General features: G+C 50.5%; 3 protein-coding genes across 3 annotated transcripts; 1 reads left to right on the top strand and 2 right to left on the bottom strand.

The window, feature by feature from the left end:
- Positions 1 to 8,384: 8,384 nt before the first annotated feature.
- Positions 8,385 to 9,392, bottom strand: UCRPA7_2493 (putative arylesterase monooxygenase protein; the record flags this gene model as incomplete). The annotated part of the gene is made up of 1 exon (XM_007915041.1): positions 8,385 to 9,392. The coding sequence occupies one exon, from the start codon at positions 9,390 to 9,392 to the stop codon at positions 8,385 to 8,387; it is 1,008 nt and encodes a 335-aa protein (XP_007913232.1).
- A 748-nt stretch (positions 9,393 to 10,140) lies between these two features.
- On the bottom strand, positions 10,141 to 11,454 carry UCRPA7_2492 (putative pre-rrna processing protein utp22 protein; the record flags this gene model as incomplete). The annotated part of the gene is made up of 1 exon (XM_007915042.1): positions 10,141 to 11,454. One exon carries the CDS (start codon positions 11,452 to 11,454, stop codon positions 10,141 to 10,143), a length of 1,314 nt encoding a protein of 437 aa, XP_007913233.1.
- Positions 11,455 to 13,931: 2,477 nt separating this feature from the next.
- UCRPA7_2491 (putative antiviral protein) lies at positions 13,932 to 18,197 on the top strand (the record flags this gene model as incomplete). The annotated part of the gene is made up of 1 exon (XM_007915061.1): positions 13,932 to 18,197. One exon carries the CDS (start codon positions 13,932 to 13,934, stop codon positions 18,195 to 18,197), a length of 4,266 nt encoding a protein of 1,421 aa, XP_007913252.1.
- Positions 18,198 to 18,294: the final 97 nt, after the last annotated feature.

Raw genomic sequence — 18,294 nt, 5'->3', positions numbered from 1 at the left:
TGATGGAGGGCAGACGAGTGAGAGAGAGCGAGTGTGCCCTGTTGATGGGGAGCAAATTTCTTACGCGGCTCATGGAATATGGATGGGAATGGCATGGGATGGGATGGGATAGCCAGCCTAGAGCTCCGGAAGCTACCACCTACCCTGAACCTAGCTACCCAGTTACCTTCCCTGACTACTGACTTACACAAACGGAGGGAGGGATGATTGACCTGATCGAATCGATCACAGTCAGCTCATCTGAGGGGCGATGCAGCGAGGTTCCGCCGTAACGGTTTGGCACCAGAGGAATGCGTCGACACGGCAAAATGAGGTGGGGGGACTGGCCGTTCGGTCGCATTTGGAAGTACCTACCTTACCTGCTCTGCCTACGTACACGTACATACTTAGCATCACACGCAGACGGATGTGGGATGCTGTGGATGGCCCAGGACGGTGGCATGTAGACCGTCACACAACCAGGGAACGTGGGGACTTGGCCTCGCCTGTCAAACGGCAGCTCGTGTCAGTGTGTGTCCCTCCGTATCGCCTCTCCCGTAGTGGACAATGGGTACATGCACTTGCACTTGCACCACCCCTGCCCTGAGTATTCAGGGTAAGGTAAGAAGACGCAGGTATCCAGAATCTGGGCGTGGTTCTGGGCTGATACGGTAAGGCCAGAATTGGTACGGTGGGAGGGCCGGGAGCCACAGAAAAGACTTCGCAGGGCGCCGGACCGTAAAGCGAAAGTCAAGCCAGTTTTGAGACGTCAGTTTTGCAGGCGCGGGCTCCAATTAGCAGAGGCGAGATTGATTTGCTGGGCTGGCTGGATGCGGATGATGCAGAAGAATAGTGGGCTTGTGCATGTCTGTCGGCGCCGCAGCATGGGCGAGTGCCCGCCCAGGTGGGTGAAAAGTGGCCCAATAGGGTGGCCCTGCGAGGGAGCTAAAAGGTGGTCTGATTCTGACGAGCCCAGAACTGCCCTCTCCCAGACTCCCCTCTCGACACATACTATGCAGTAGCTTCCATCGACACTTTGCTGCGGACCCGACCTGCAACCTCTCTGGATACCTGGATACATGGATACTCGATACAGATCTCTCCAATGCTCCATCCGTCTTCCCTGTCGTCGTGCAGAAAACCCGCAGATGGCTCTCCTCCATCGCCCACCAGCCACCATCGCCTGCATCAAGTTGGATATAGCATCAGGCACTTCGTACGCATGCGGAAGAAGCTGTGCACTCCAGCCAAGGATCATCGCTTTCGGCCTGGGTTCCTTGTGTAAGAGCCCCTCCACGCATCGCTCCACGATTCGTGCAGGTTTCTTCTACATAGTACGCTGCAGCTGTGCTCGCTGTGATAGCAAACTGGCAGCGCCTCGCAAGCCACTCGTGGTCCAGTACATGCCAGAGGGTTTAGGTAGGCCAAGCTGTGTCAGTCACTGTGGCTACCTCCCTGGCCTTTACCTAACACTATGCCTCTAGAACCCCATCGCAGACGCATGCGGATAGGGCAAGAAGCTACTCTCTCCTCGGCCAGAGCTGGGAGATGGGAGGCTTTCTCGGCGCATCCAAGCCGAAAGTCTAAAACGGCGCTATCGGTCCTTCAGATGCCTTGAGATGCCTCGAGATGCCTCGAGATGCAGATCCGTGACATGAATAAGCGCGCAGATTGGCCGCCTGCAGAGCTCATCGAGGCATCATGGATGCACTTGATTAATTCATGCTTCACACGTCCGCCCTCGCCAGTCAAACCTACCCCTCCAGCAACCCCTCCATTGTGTCCCTATGGATATTTGTGGATGTCTGTGCCACGGCGGGGTTTGCATGTACGCCAATGCCCCTCTCGATATCTCACTGACCAGGCCAAGTATAAGAAATGCACAGGAAGGTAGGTTGCCCAGAAACGGCCGTTTGATGCAGGCGGTCTCATGGCACGCTTTGCTGTGTGTGATGATACTATTCCCAGCGACTGCTACAATCCGATGGTGCTGTGAGACACACGGGCAGGGACGAGGTCCATTCCCCGGCCTCGACCTGGTTGGTGCCCATAGCTTTTCTTAGGTATGACGGAGGTTGCCAGGTCGCCGGGAGCCCACCCTATACGGTCCGTCTCACTCACTGCACAGGGCCAGGCTGCCAGGTCCTGGCCTGTGAGGCCCCTGGGACGGCGGCGGCGTGTGCGGATGGCGGCAGGCTGCGGATTAGAAAACACCTGATGTTTCCTTCCAGGCCACAAGTATCATTCAAAGCCAGTTATGCAGGGTTCTTGACGGCCCAGACTGCTGCATGCTACCTTATCTCGCTGCACCCAAGGACCGGAATCATGGTTTTGCTCTCGCCTGAGTAAGCGGCCCAGCGAATCAGCGCGCCAATCTGGCATCTTCTCTTCGTTCGGAGTCTCCCATGCGACCGTTGGGAAGTTGGATGGAGGATGCGCCATCATGGAATTTCGAGATCGTCGATGCGACCTCGCCTGGGATTTCTGGCGTCTCCGTCCGTCTTGCTAGTGGTGGTCTTGACTGCCGTAACCCATGCAAGCTCACGTCAATGTACAGTTAGTAGGTTCTGTTGAATTGTGCCTGGCTTGTCTTTTTTGCCTCATACCTCATACCTACTCCATCAGGGGATAGGCTAATGAACGTCAACTTCGTCTTCCTTGTGCGCCTAACCTAGCATTCATTCAGTGATTGATTGATTGCTTGATGAGACCGACCGGATGAAGGCTTGCAGCATGCCAGTGGCTTAACAAATCGTCCTGTAGCATACGACTGGCAGGCCTCATTTGCCTCGTCTACGCCGGCAGATGGTTCGACGCTTCATCACAGTCTGGCAAGCGACGGGCAATATCTGGCGAAAAAATTTGACATTTTGATGGAGCTGAAGATAGCTATCGCCAGTGGTTGCGAGGCGCGAGCGAGCGAATTTGCGGTGCAACGTGTTTTCCCACTGGTGCAGGCCTGGCAACGGAGATTTGGACCCCTAGAATCATCAGATTTAGCGGCAGCGGTGAATAGCTTTACGATCCCATCGGCTGCCGTAGTGGGGGCGCAACGTGGGCTGAGGAGCTAAATATCACCTGTTTCCAAGACGGCCCTTTTTTCAGGGTCAACACCAGCCTTTGGAACTGCATACCCAAGTAGTAAACGCATGCAAATCCTGGATCGGCCGCTGGGCTAGGCTGACTGATATCTGGATTCCTGCTGGATGATTTGCATCATTTTACAGGGCGAGGCAAAAAAAGTAGAGAAAACTCCGTTTCATAACGGTGTGCCCTCTCCGTTTAGACCGATTCGGTCCGCCAAAAGACAAGCACGAGATACTTGGACTCACTACCTTACCTACCTACCTAAGAGTAATAATAATCATGCATACCGTGATTACCTAAGGCATTCAACGCGCCTTCGAGGTAGATGTCTCTTTTCAGGTTGGCTGGAACCGTAGGTACCGCGGCCTATACCTTGTTGGTTGCTGTTGTTAGTTTGCCGACCCCGTCCCATTTTCATGATGTCCCTTCTTCGGTAGTTCATCGCTCTTGCCTCCTTTAAAAGACTCTAGGAACGACCCGGGCCCCCAGCTTTCTTTTCCCAATTTTCTATTACTTTCGGCTCCTGTATATGTTGTATCTAACTACTAGGTCTCGCGGAACATTTTCATATACAATACACATAATGTAATTCATACAGGAGCCGGCCTCTTTTATTTGAAGAGGCTATTTTGATCTGGATGCAGCGAACGTGGCTCGCCTAGCCCCATGGCGATCTACCTTATCCTGCCGCTACCATTAGCAGCTGTCAGAGATAGTTGTCTAAAGCCCGCAACCAACGGAACTGCGACCCGTCATCCGTCGAGTGCCCCATGGGAAGGAGCGGTAACTGGACGGATACGCTGGTCATTCTGCAATTGCAATCAGTAAAACCGTCTGGCATATGAGAACCCATGTGCCTGTGAGTGAATGCAAGGGCTACGACAGAGCTCATTTTGGCAGGAAGCTCTGCTTGAGGAATCCAAAGGGCTGCGGGAGCGCCCGTGAAAGAGGAGTGCTGTGCTGCCTCGGCTGCGAAGAGTCAGGTCGCTGTGGGATCGATTAGAGGTGGAGTGACAATTGAAAAGCTCTCTCCGGGTACTTCACGGCAACGCCAACGGGCCACCGATCTACGGTGCACTCGCGACTCACGAATTCGCCCTCAACTTTTCGTCCGTCATCCGACATGTCGGCCACAACGAACATGCGGCCTGCACCGAACATCGAGGAGGGTCGGGAAACCCGGCATTGCAAATACGCAAGTCGCCGGTGATTGTTGGGAGGATTCGCCCCGACACATCCATAGCTGCACAGGCTTTAGAGTGTCCGTCGCAGCAAACTACAATGACTGGACGCACCCTCGGAGACCTCCCTACACCCGCGCCGGCCGTTTCAAGGATTGGCGTCACCTCGTATGGCGTACGACACCCCGCAAGTAGAGCTGCAAGACGATGAGGATGACCCGCATCTTTGATTGCGTCAGGTGCACCAAGCAGTCTTGCTGAATTGAGTCCCCCGATCGGCGGTCTTCGATGTTCCAAGACTGACTTGCGCGGCGAGAACGGACTCCGTTGCATTGTTACGAGAAGTTGGTTACGCGCTCTATGCTGCAAGCTCAACAGGGGTCAGCAGCAAACCCATTGCCACACTAACAGTGCCTCAAGTAGGCCTATGGTGAACCTCCGGCTCGGCGCGGAGGGTCAACTTCACGACGCCTAGTTGCAAACAACACAACGCCTTCAGGACCTAGCAGTGTGCACAACTCGACTATGAATCGCCACCATCAAACGTGTTCAACAGCAAGCTTGAATATTCACATGTGATTGATTTGTATGTCCTGATATACCTAATTGGGCAATATTTACAAGTGAACGAAACATCCGAAGATGCGAGCAATTTCAAACTCCAGCAGAGCCCGGCCCACAGCCCTAAAGCGCCTAGGATGGACATCCAGATGACGGGTAGTTGCAACTGGTTTTACCTCCAGTGACTTTGGTACCCGAAAACGTGAAGTCAGAACAGCTACCACTTCCACAGAGGATGTAGTAGTTGTACGCCGACGAGGTGACGGTACCAGTGACGCCAATGAAGTGGACCCCTGAGATTATGACGCCGTTAGTCGGCTCGCCAGTTGGTCCGCCGTTCAAATAATCCTGTTGGACATCGATACCATAGTCCGTGATGCCGGAAAGGTTGACATTTTGGTATGTGATGTTGTTGACCTGAACACAAAGTCAGCCTAAGGACACCTGAAGCATTGCAAGTCGACATTGTGAGAAAAGGGGGGCTTACCCTCCCGGTCGTCCCTGAGTTGGTCTTGATACGGCATCCATTCTCGCTATTGACAATCTGACTATTAGAAAATATTACAGAATCCACTGTATTGTTACTCTTCCCGCGCGTGCAATTCGGCGAAAGCATGCCTCTCATTTCTATCTTTGGCTGCTGAAGGGCATCAGCGTGTTTGAAATCCACATCATTGCACGCTGTTGAATTTGCAGATTTTACCCTCCAATATGAGGTCTTCTATTCATGTCCTGCATTCCCCATATTCCAATGCATCATCTCCCCTTGATTGCTTGTACTGTATCGCCCACAATTTATATCAAAATGTAAAGATCTGAAAGATATACTTGATCACTTTGATACTCCCGAATGCTCGAACTGGCCTACACACCTTGGTTGTCTGGACCGACCGGGAATATTAGGCTTGAGGAAAGGCATCGCCTCGATTATTCTTACACCCAAGATGCAAAGGGAAACAGGGGTTATGCACAGCAAGAGAGACGGTGTACGATAGAATGAAATGAGTTATATGATAACTGCTATGGTTTTGATCTATTCAATGTTTTGATGAGCTCGATAACCACTTAATGATACCCGGCAAGGATAATGCCCTGCCGGATATGCCGTTGCAGATTCGACCATGTACGCTCTTTCCCCAAAGACGGCACTGAGGTCAATCTGCCGTTTGCCATCGAGCTCCGGATAGCAGTCTTTAAAGTCGAACTCTCTCGCAGTACAGGCCAAAACCGCCTTGACCTCCGTCATGATGGCCTGTTGCCCGAGACATGCTCGAGGGCCGACCTCAAATGGACGCCAGCTACCAACTGGTGGGTATAATTCGTGGCTCGGCTCAACCACCCACCGGTCGGGGAGAAACTCCAAGGGCCGAACCCAGTGCCTAGGATTTGTTTGGGTCGCGAGATGAGAGATAAGCACACTGTAGCCTTCAGTAGGAAATCGGTTTCCTTGGGAATCTACCACCACGCACTCGGCTGAACCTTCTCGCAAGCCGTCTGCCATAGGAAACAAGCGCAAGGACTCTTTGAGCACGGCTTGTGTGTAAGGTAAGGAGTTTAGTAAGGCAGGGCTTCTCGCAATTAAACGTGGCACGGCATCGAGGTCTCCACCAAGAACGGCGTCGTGCTCTGCTCGTAGCTTCGCCAATGCCTCAGGATTTCTCTGCAGGTTGTTGTAGCAGAAGACGGTTATCCCAGCTGTACTCGGGCCACCGACGAAGAAAAACATTCGCATGTTCTGTGTCGCCATCTTCATGAAGCTGTCATCTGGCGTTTCAGCAGTCGCGTTGCCAGGCCTGTCTAGATACTCCTCAATAGCAAGATCAATGACAGATCGGAAAGTCTCGCTTTGCCCGGTGGCTCTATTTGACTTGCATGCTTGAAATCGTGTCATAAGTTGATCTCGGATGCTCTCGTCCAAAAGACGGCTATTCTTCCATATACCATATCTCCGGAAGGGGTTGAACCAGTTGACGATAACCTCAGGGTTTGACGGCTGTTGCTCTTTATAACCCTGCTGTCGAGTCATAGTCTCAGCCAGAGGATGGCTAGATCTTTGGTTGTCCATCTTGATCTGGAGGAGAGACTCTGCAATAATGTCCGTGATAAGCTTAACCACCATCGGCTGAAGCTTCACGCGCTCCCCTGACTTCGCTTTCTCCTGCAAAATACCTCGAAAAATCTGGATGTGGTCGACCATCAGAGGTACTTGCTTGTTTATATTTCCCACACTGAACGCAGGCGAGAACACATTATGGAGGGCTTTCCACTCTTCAGCGTTCAAATCGAAGAGATTGGGTCCTCCTGAAATCATGTGAAACCAACCCGTCAGCACTACAACGATTGGAGTCAGTATTTGCCTTTTAGGACTAGTCAAAGGTAGAAAAAGCTTGGATGCTGATGCCTCAAGGTGGTTTTATAAGTTTAAGAAGGTTCGGAACGGGAACTTCTTAATCACAGCGGGTAAGTGAAGGTAATAAACACCAAAAGTTGCTTACTTTCTGGTTTCCGAGCCCCTGTCTTGGGGTGCAACATGACCTGATTAGCCATCTCATGTTCTGTGATGACTAACATTGGATCCATCAATGGCCAGACATCGAAGTAGAACGCTCCATCGGGGAAGTACTCTTTGGTGATCTTGTACATGAGGTAACAACTATGGGCACCAACAGGAAGAGCTTGGAACAGCTTTCCAACAGCCAACAAATGACCAAAAACAGGATTCCATGAGAGCATTGGCTACATTTAAATCAGTACAGTTACCCGTCAGCCATGAAGGTCGAGATCACTTACCTTTCCAAGCTTTTTCATGTTCATCGTCAACTTTCTATACCTCCACCAGTCGAGTCCAATGAAGTAGACGAAGGCCACAGCCGCCGCTATAGCGACTGTGAAGAACTGTGAAGATGGCATTATGTCAAGTCATCAAGCAACGCCTAATATGCGAGGAGCGATTCGGTAAGTGTCTTTGCGAGGGAATAATTAATCATGATAAAAAGTAACTCGGGCGTCTCAATAGGTGTAAAATATTTGAAGACACAAATGTAAAACTAACCGTTGAGCATGACTGGCGATATGCTGCTAGGTTCTTGAAGGATCATACGAAGCGTGGCGGCGCCTCTCATTACGTGCCGCTCGGTTTTTAACCATCAATTGAGGTGGAGACCACGGGACCTGTGCCATTTTAATACATCATTTTATCTCCCGTAGACTGAGCAACGTGAATGGGGCAGACCTATCATAAAACAACGTTTACTAAATCGGTAGTGCTTACATAGGTGTCTTATGCAGGGATATGCTGCCAGCACTCCCACACAACCCGAGCACATCTCAATGAGACGCGTGAAGTATTTACCTACCTGGGCAATAAGGGGAGTAAATGAGGTTCAATAATAGTTCTCTCATCTGTCATCGCAATAAACGTGTCTTACTAAAATACAGGGTGCCTTTCCTGCTACGCTTCTCTATACATCAGTTCAAACATGTTAGCAACCTCGATGTTTGGTAGTTCGCCAGCAAAAGTGACTACGTGAAACAATAAATTCGTTCATTTCCACCCCCAGAGCCCTCTTCTACTGCTTAGAGGCTCCTCACTGCTCGTACCCGATTCTCTCGAGCCCGCTTCACCACAGGTATGTCGCCAGCACTCTCGAAGCCATGGGGTATTCCGGGATATAGATGGAATTCTAGGTCGATGTTTGCAGCGGCAATCCGCGAAGCATACTCAAGACACTCGTCCCTGAAGAGATCTAAACCACCCACATCAATATATGTGGGTGGCAGTCCTTCTACACTCTTTGCTCTAGCTGGGGAGGCGTAGTGACTGATGTCTGCTTCTGGTTTTCCAACCTTGTCTTCTCCAACGTATGCATTCCACGCCAAAATGTTATCTTTGAACTTCCAGTTCAAGAATGCATGCAAAGGCCAGTCTTCAGGATACCTAGTCGTCGTGCGATCATCTAGCATTGGATACACCAGAATCTGCTTGGCAATGGGCGGTGATAGCCCCTGATCCCTTGCCCTCAGACATGTCCCAGCTGCTAGCCCACCGCCTGCACTATCTCCCATGACACCAATTCGAGCTGGGTCAACATGCAGCTCCTTGGCGTGAGAGACCAACCATTCTAATCCGGCATAGCAATCGTGAACGGCCGCAGGAGCTGGATGTTCCGGGGCCAACCTGTAGTCCACTGAGAACTGCTGCACTCCTGTTTCGGCAGCATATTGTGCTATTTGAGGCGAAAACATGTCAACATCGCAGCTGATCATTCCACCACCGTGGATATTGAGCAAAGCCGGGAGGAGTTCCGTGCTTTCCATTTGCTCCTTGGTCGCAAAGCGCACGACTTTGACCTTTGCGCCGTCAACGCTCTCAACCTCAACTGCGGTCTTGACGATACCCTCAACAGCCGGTATGCTATCGAAGAACTTCCTCAAGAGGGGCTCTGTAAAGTTTCGCAGGTCGATCGCATCTTTGAAGTCGGGTTGTACCCATCCTGTCTTGGATGGCGCAACTACCTTCCAGTATTCTGGATCATACTTCGGAGTATGACCTTGGGCAGAGCTTGGAACCGCCGGAGCACTCATGTCGCGAACCGATAATTTCTGCCTGAAATCTCACTCTGTCCTCTTTTCGCGGGCTCTAGCTCGTTCCTTTTTATGTTTGATCAATCGTAGTCAGGTGAGAGTCGCCGTCTTTCTCTGTAAGGCCGTCTACTTACGCTGTTGTGGGTGACTCCAGCGCATGGTTGAGGGTTGTTGTTGATTTAAGGTCTGTAAGTGCTTGTGTCAATACCCTCCCGCCTTAAGGGGTTCATGCCTATTTAAACGGCTCGACATGCGATCCCGCGCCGGTCAAGCGGCGGGGAAGGAATTCCTGCGAGGATGAAGCCGTCACATGGATGCAGCCGACGGGTGAATCGCTTAGTGAATCTAAATTGAAACTACGATACAATCCACCGATTCCGCACGCTTGTGCGGGCCGACAAGCGACGGCCGGTTCGTAGAGTCACCGCAGTTCGAGCGCTACCAGACCACGGAGAGACTAATTGGCAGAAGCTTGTGAGGAGAACCCCACAGCAAAGACCTGTCACCTGCGAACATCTGGATCCCTTGGATACTGGTCACGATGTCACCAAAATCCGCACTTTATAAGAAGTCTGTTCCACTTGTTAGACTTAATGTTGTTGTGAAAAGAGAACCCCAGGGATTTCTTTGGGAAACAAGTTCAGTGAAGTCAAATAAAATCCCGATCTTAGTCATAATTGAACACTTAAATTCTTCAAGGGTATCTAAAACTGCGATACAACAAGGGTAGGGTATAGACCACAACCCCTTATTTTGCAACGCTTCTTATCTCAATCTTCTCTACCACGTCGCCGCCAAGCCTAGCTATCTCAGCTAAGATGGCTTCACGGTTGACCTCCACGAGGTCATTCTCGTTTTCTGAGTCATCGCTGTTGATTCCTTTTTTGGTGGCCACAGGCTTGAATGAACATGGTAGGTTCACCCTAAACGACCGCCGTTGAATCTGAGGATTCCATATAGCAGCAATAATGTGGTCGTCTGGTGCACCGTGGAAGAAGACTAGAGGGCCAGCATATAGCTGGTTCAGCTCTTTCAAAAAGGCAGTGATCGGATGGTGCGCAAGAGGTAGCGGCGTTTGACTTGTTCTTGCATCAAGATTCTTAAACTGCGAGCTCTTCGTGCCATCGTCCCCTCGGACAATGCCCTTGACCAACTTGGTGTCCAAATAGATCAGAACGTCATATTCTCGTAAAGAAGGCTGGAACAGACTTCTCAAATCGAGCTCCAAACCCGCATCCTTGACAAGCTTGCACGCCGAACGAGCCAAGGTTGTCATCCTCGTGGCTACAACCTTTGACGGACTTGGGTCACCATTGTTAAAGGTGAAAGTAGTTCCTGACGTGTCATGCGAGGTGGCAACAAAGAGCGTCGTACGGTTCATATTGGGATCGATTTTTCGCCATGCTTCCAATCTTGTCTCAATTGCATTGCGATCGACGGCTGAAAGTGACTCAGAACTATCAACAATCAGTGGCTCAACTCGCCAATCCCACCGAGACAGGAACGAGAGCGCGCGCAGAAAGCCAGCCATAGCACTGGACGGCGCCTGCCAGGGGTAAGGTTCCAGAAAAATATGTAGAGCAACGAGTTCTACAAACTCTTCGAGGAAGTGGGACCCCAGCTTATGTGAGTTGAACCATTGCTTGAGCAAGCGAATTGTTGGGGACAAAGCCGAGAAACGATTGCAGAACGTTGTAATAACCTGGGTGTGTAGCGGTAGGTGTGTATAAAGACGCTTGACTGTTGCCAACAGTTGAGCACCTTCAGTTCGAACGTGCTGTTCCAGAGTCTTGTCCTTCGTCCGCCGCTCGAGCAGAGTCTCCTCCAGATCGCTGTGAATCCTGAGGCGGAATGCAGCGCTGCTGTCATATATGACATCCAGGAACGCGAGGTTCTCAATGTCTCTCTTAGCATCTTCCAGTCCAATGTGAGTCGTCACACCAGGCTTGGATTCCTCAAGAAGAGAACCAATTTTGAGCAGGATTGCAACCTTCGTTCGTTGGATGGCAGCAAGGTTATCCGGCCACTTGCCGGATGCTTCGAAGAAGATGACTACATCCATCGGTCGCACAGGGGGTTTCAGAGTGTTCAAAGATGGCGGCCGGATGGAAGATGACCGCATTTCCGATCCTGTTGGCTTCAGCTGTCTGACATGAAGAGGAAGATCATCGAGACTGCGGAGGTCTTGCTCGAATGTTCGAAATGCTTCTCTTGCCGCGCTGAAGCTCGGGGCATCTGACGACTTCAGGGGCACAAGTGAAGTGAAATCATTCCCGTAGAAGCGAATGACATCTCCTTCAAGGTGAAGATGAAATTTCAGTGCATAACGGGCGATCTCTTCGCACAAGCCAACTGCAGAAGACTGCGTCCAAATGAGGCTTTCTAAAATGCTGCCATCTTTGAACCGGCGCAATTCCGCCTTGTCACCCCAGAATTGTCGAAATTTCCTCGCCTCTTTCTTGTCTTCCACTGAAGGACCGTGATCTACTTGCCTGGTCATGTTGGCCTGGTCGAAGATGATGCCAATAAAAACTCGTGGAGATTGAGGCGGTGGGGATGATGTGACGTCCCAAACATATTCAGGCGTTTCATGCCCATAGAAGGCATGAATAAGCGAAGCTCTATCTCCCAAAGCCTTCTTCAAAACATTATAGACTTTCTCAGTGTGAACCCAAGAAGACCCTCGATAGTCAATGACGTCCTGTTGACCGGAAACATCATCACCGTCAAAAGCCACCATCAGGTCAAATATTTGAAGAGGAATATCTGCTTTGAGGATGAAGGTAGGATTGAATTGCTCAGCCAGATCATTAGCCAACAGAGTATGTGTCCATTTGGCATGTTGGTGCATCCAGGTAGCAGATGACATGCTCATCTTGAAGGCAATATTGTGCTGCCGGGAGGAGTCGAAGATAGTCGGGCCAACCAAACTCTCTCTGCCTTCTTTGAAATCTCCCAGAACCAGCGGCTTTCGAGAGAAATCAGCTGTAGCAAGAAATTGAACGATTGCTTTAAACAGCTGGGTGCTGCTCAGGGAGGCAGAAAGTGAAGCAACGCGCTCACTGCCACTACCTTGCAGCAACAGCGCAGTCAAAACAGACCATTCAAAATGACCAAATCCACCATGAGTGATGGTGCTGCCAAATCCTCGCTGCTGTAGCCAGATCCGGCCCAGCATACATGCATCCTTGAATGACCCGCACAACTTCTCTGCCTGGCGTAAAACTCTGAGATATGGTAGGTAGCAGCCGTCGGCTTTCAGGGTAGAGTTGTAGAATGGCGTTGGTGATAGTATCTTATCTTTATTCTCGGAGTTGTTATTTCGGATACAATTATTGAGTGGGAGAAGTTTTGTGTTAGGAAACAGGCCTTCGGGAAAGCAAGGTATGATGCGCACCCGAAAAGTTGGTGCTACCTTCCGAACAGTTCCTTGGGGCTTCACAGCGTTCTTTTTTATCTTGGCCGTTTCCTCTTGTGTGACGTCCAGGATGGGCAGGAGAGCATTGCCATGCATGTGCTCGTAGGCGAGTTGTACTTTCCCATCAAGATCTTTCTGAACTGCCGCAACTAGTTTCGCCAAGTAATATGCTCTTTTATAGAAGTATCTGTGGTTTAGATAATCCTTCTCCTGAAAAATTTCCTTGGGCATCTCCACAATCATATCGATGGCTTGACTCTTCTGGGATTTGATCATTGTTTTCGAGACATAACTGCCCACGACATTGATATGAGATGGCTGTTCGAATGACACTTTGTATGGCGCATCGATGGTAGGTTTGGGATCAGGGAAGGGAACATGAACATTGTACTTCTTCGCAATCTTCTTGCTAGCTTCGAGAATCTATAGCATTGTTAGACAATGATGATTGAGGCAAACTGGAGGGTTTAGTCTGACCGGTAGCGATTCGTGAGAGTCTATAGACTCAATTGCACCCTTAAGCTGGCGAAGAAGGTCATCTGCTTTTGCAAAAGTCTTGCCATATTCCACACGACTTTCCTTGAGCAGCTCTTCTGTTTCGAGGATAAATGTGCTGGGCCTGAACAATCCAGCAGTGGCTGCGGAGTCGAAGGCGCTATTGTTCTGACCTGACCCGTTTCCGTGGTCATGCTCAAGCTTCCGCCTTTTGGGAGGGCTTGACTCCATCTTGAGAATCCTGTTTGGAGAGGCGAAATTCTTCTGGTCAAGATACCATATGGTTGAAGCTGAGACTCACGCTTCCAAAAAAAAGTATCACCCAAGAAATTTTTGGAGGGCGATAAGGCGACGGTCTATCGTTCATCCCGTCCGGCGGGACCGATAAGAAGACATGGCGGGGCGGCAGTTCCAGATGGGTGTAGGGAGCGTTTAGTGGTTGGGCTTCTATAACACCAACTGTAGACATTTCATCATACCTAGGTAGGTATCTCACAAGGCCCCTCATAACATCCAGGCAGCCTGACTTTTATCGCAGCAACCGCAATCAATCGGCAAGCAAAGCACCCCCAAAATCGCTGCGCCGAGGGTAGAGAGATGAATGCGTCTCAAAGAACGCGGTGAACATGTCGAGCACCAAAGCTGCGGTGAAAGCCATTGGCGAAGCTGTCCGTCAGCAAAAGTTCGATGATGCCATCGAGCAAGCACAAAGTCTCCTCCAGCGAGAAGCAAAGAATCATCCAGCCCACATCTTCCTCGCATTTGCGCTTGATAAGAAGGGGAGAGTCTCCGACGCCGAGAAGACATATGAGGCAGCCACGAAGCTCAAGCCAGCAGACCCGCAGGCATGGCAAGGCCTCATCAAGCTGTATGAGAAACAAGGAGCCAAGAAGCTCCCAGAATTTCAGAATGCGGCATTACATTTGGCGGAGATTTGGCGGGATGCAAATGAGATGTACAAATGCCAAGACACGGTCGACAAATTCATAGACTTCGCACGTGTACAAGGAGACCGTCAACAATATGTTGAAGCACTGGAGGTCATCTTGCCCGGCAGCCCCATCTACCCGGCACTGGAGGGCCGTGTACCTCATCCTGCGAAAACTTATGAGACGATAGCTCAAATAACTGAGACAGATGAGAAGAAGCGTGTTAACACACTCATTGGAGAACGCCGAACGAGGATCGGGGCGAGGATCAGCGACGTCACCATTGAAGTCAAGAGAGAAGTTTTGGGCCAAAGCAAGCTGGGCCATATCTACCGCGAATTGATTAACTGGACGGCAGATGATGATGTACGACGCCAATATGAGGAGAAGTTACTCCAGCATTGCTACGAACGATTACTCGTCTTTCCTCCTGGACCTGCCAAAACACAAGAGCTCCTAGTTGTGCAAAAGCTTGCCGATGACATGGTGATAATCAAGCATCCTTTTAAATTGGCTTGGGATATCGCCATCGACTGGAAGGACTACAAGGAGATCAAGGAATGGGACGTTGGTATTCTTAAAGAATACTGCACCTTTTTTTTCGACAGCGATCTTTACAAGATTATCACAGGATTTCTCACTAGCGACATTTCCCCATTTCCGAAGTACGAAATCGAGGCCCCAAATGTGACTTCTAACGACGTTCCGGAGGACGAAAGCGAAGATGACGAGGATGGCGGAGCACCGACATCCGTAATCCCCTTGACTGAAGAAGATCGGCTGATAATGATGACCGAGGGCATCGCCACAGCTAATTCATTATTTGCATATCGCCTCATGGGTGAATATTACCAACATCTACAAGAATATGAGAGCAATGTAGAGTTGATGCGCAAAGCCATTGAGAATCTCAAGGGAGAGAGAGTCAAAACTGGCTTAAGCCTACAGAATATTGAGGACGCCTATCTTTTGTATCTCGGAACCGCTCTTGTTTACTACCAATCTCCGAGGAATCACCAAGAGGCAAAGACACTTTTCGACCAAGTTCTTGAACATGATGCAACCTCAACACCAGCGTTGATCGGCGTCGGTCTCGTCTTTGAGGAGGAGGAGGATTACGATGAAGCCATCGGTTTCTTCGGGCGAGCTATGAAACGTGACCCAAACAACCTTCGCCTAAGGACGGAGGCAGCCTGGGTCAAGGCTCTAAAAGGCGACTACTCTACGAGTAAAGATGAATTGGAGGAAACTCTCCCTTTGATCACTTCAAGCCGACCCCCAAACAAGGAACTACTGGCATTAACCCTGTATCGCCTGGGAACGTGCGTATGGAATCTCGATACTTCGGTAGCAGCTCGAAAGAGTCGCAAAGGTGCATATGCAATCTTCATGGATGCCTTGCGAAACGACCCAAATCTCGCACCGGCTTCTACAAGCTTGGGTATCTTCTTCGCTGATTATGCCAAGGACAAGAAGCGCGCAGAGAGGGCCTTCAAGCATGCTGTCGAGCTCTCACCATCAGAGGTTCTTGCTGCAGAAAGACTTGCACGGCTTTATGCTGACCGCGGAAAATGGGATGAAGTCGAGCTCATATCTCGCCGCGTTGTTGATTCTGGCAAAGTGAGGCCTCCACCTGGTTCAAAACGAAAGGGCATTAGCTGGCCGTTTGCTGCGCTAGGTGTTGCAGAATTGAACAAACAGGATTACCATAAGGCCATCGTTTCGTTTCAATCGGCCCTAAAGATAGAGCCGAACGATTACAATTGTTGGGTCGGTCTTGGAGAGAGTTACTTCAGCTCCGGTCGACATATCGCTGCTACAAAAGCTCTTGCCCATGCCCAGAAGCTTGAGGATGAGCTGAATCCGGAGAAAGTAGGGGACATCTGGTTCACCAAGTTCATGCTTGCTAACGTCAAACGACAACTTGGAGAATTTGACGATGCCATTGATCTGTATCAGGCTGTCATAGATGAGCGGGCTCAAGAAGAGGGCGTCGCGATCGCGCTCATTCAAACAATGGTTGAAAATGCTTTGGATTGCGTGGAGAAAGGTCTTTTTGGCAAAGCCATTAGATTGGCGAGCGACGCGTTGGATTTCTCGGCCCAAGCCCCGACCTCCCTCGTGGAAACATTCAACTTTTGGAAAGTTGTGGCGGACTCCTGCTCCGTCTTCTCAAGCATCCAAGGTCGGGTCACTGATTTTCCTACACAAGTTATACGAGCTATCCTTGGGACAGACGATAAGAGCCCAGTCTATGATTTACTCAAGGAAGTCGACGGCGTGGGCACAGGCGTCATCTTTGCCGAGGGTATTTTCGCTGACGACGAGAAAGTCGGTGTTGACCTAACCCGGTGTATCCATGCTACCATCCTCGCTCACAAACGTGCTATACATGCTTGTGCAAGTGATATACATGCTCAAGCCGTTGCGTACTATAATCTCGGCTGGGGAGAGTATCGAGCACATGTCTGTCTGCCCACATCTTTGCGCAAGAAGTCAAGTCGATATATCAAGGCTGCCATCAAGTGTTTCAAGCGAGCTATTGAGCTTGAGGCTGGAAATTCTGAGTTCTGGAACGCTTTGGGTGTTGTTACAAGTGAAATCAATCCAGCTGTTTCTCAGCATTCGTTCGTACGGAGTCTGTATCTCAACGAACGTAGTGTTCAGGCGTGGACGAATCTCGGCACATTGGCACTCATTCAGAACGATTTTCAACTAGCGAACGAGGCATTCACACGAGCACAGTCCACAGACCCTGACTATGCGCATGCATGGCTCGGTCAAGGTCTCGTCGCGCTCTTGTACGGTGACCCTAAGGAGGCCCGTGGACTGTTCACTCATGCTATGGAGATATCGGAATCTTCATCATTGATCACAAGGCAGCAATACTCGATATCGGTCTTTGATCATATTCTAACTGGTCCGGCCAATCTCCCGATTGCCTCATTATTGCAGCCGATCTTTGCATTGAGCCAACTCCGTGGCCTCAAACCTCAGGAACTTGCTTATGGCCACCTCCTAACCCAGTTCCAAGAACGCATTACTGACAGTCCCCGTGCAGTTGGCACTCTTGAAGAAATCTGCGCGAATCTGGAAGTAGACTATGAGGCAACGGAATCGCCTCTGGCGGCAAAGAGATTCGCGCTCGCAAAGATAGATCTTGCCCGTGCCTACTTAGCAGCTGGGTCCTACGAGCAAGCTATAGAGTGTGGAGAGCTGGCACTTGTCCTGAGTAGTGATGATTCCGATAACGAGCTCACTGCCGACGAACGCAAGAAGGCGAGGTTGTTCGCGCATCTGACAGTAGGGCTGGCGCAGTACTACCAACACGACATCGAAGAAGCAGTCGGATATTTCGAGGCTGCCCTAGAAGAATCTGAGAATAGTCCGGATGCTGAGTGCCTCTTGGCGCAAGTCCTTTGGGCAACCGGGTCTTCAGACTCTCGTGCGAAAGCGCGGGATAGTCTATTTGGTGTTATCGAACGGCAGCCTGACCATGTTGAAGCCATTCTTCTATTGGGAGTGATGGGTATTCTTGAAGATGATGCCGAAATTCAGGAGGCCGCTATCGACGAGCTCCACGCATTGCGCGCCAACGATAAGATAACCCCCTCGAAGCGAATGCAGATTGGAGAGGTTCTACAGGCTGTTGCTGCATTATCAGAAACCGACGCCGAGACTGAGATTCGCACTCAAGCACAGACAGACGTCATGCTGTACCCTTACCTGCCGCATGGCTGGTCTAATCTCGCAGATGTAGGGGAGGTTGAGAACGGCTTCCCCGGTGAGATGGCTCTCGGCGTTGCCCGGAAAGCAATACCTCCAAGAGGACAGCTTGGTCCTGAAGGCCTGGCGAGGGCCTACGCTGGGACCGGCAAAGCTGTTGATGCCCAGACAAGCATAATGGTCGCTCCATGGGCGAAATACGGATGGCAAACTTTAGCAAGTGCTGTTTCGAGCTAGTGATGGTTGAATAACTGTGGGAATTTTAGAGAGCATCGTTGTTGATAGGATTTGTATGGCTCATGAGACATGTCCATGTATGAAGTAAACTGGGTAT

The sequence above is a fragment of the Phaeoacremonium minimum genome (genome assembly GCF_000392275.1).
Source record: "Phaeoacremonium minimum UCRPA7 unplaced genomic scaffold PA7_03_scaffold_162, whole genome shotgun sequence".
Classification (NCBI taxonomy): domain Eukaryota; kingdom Fungi; phylum Ascomycota; class Sordariomycetes; order Togniniales; family Togniniaceae; genus Phaeoacremonium; species Phaeoacremonium minimum.
Note: the sequence above shows the minus strand (reverse complement) of the source record. Positions and strands in the feature narration are given on the sequence as shown.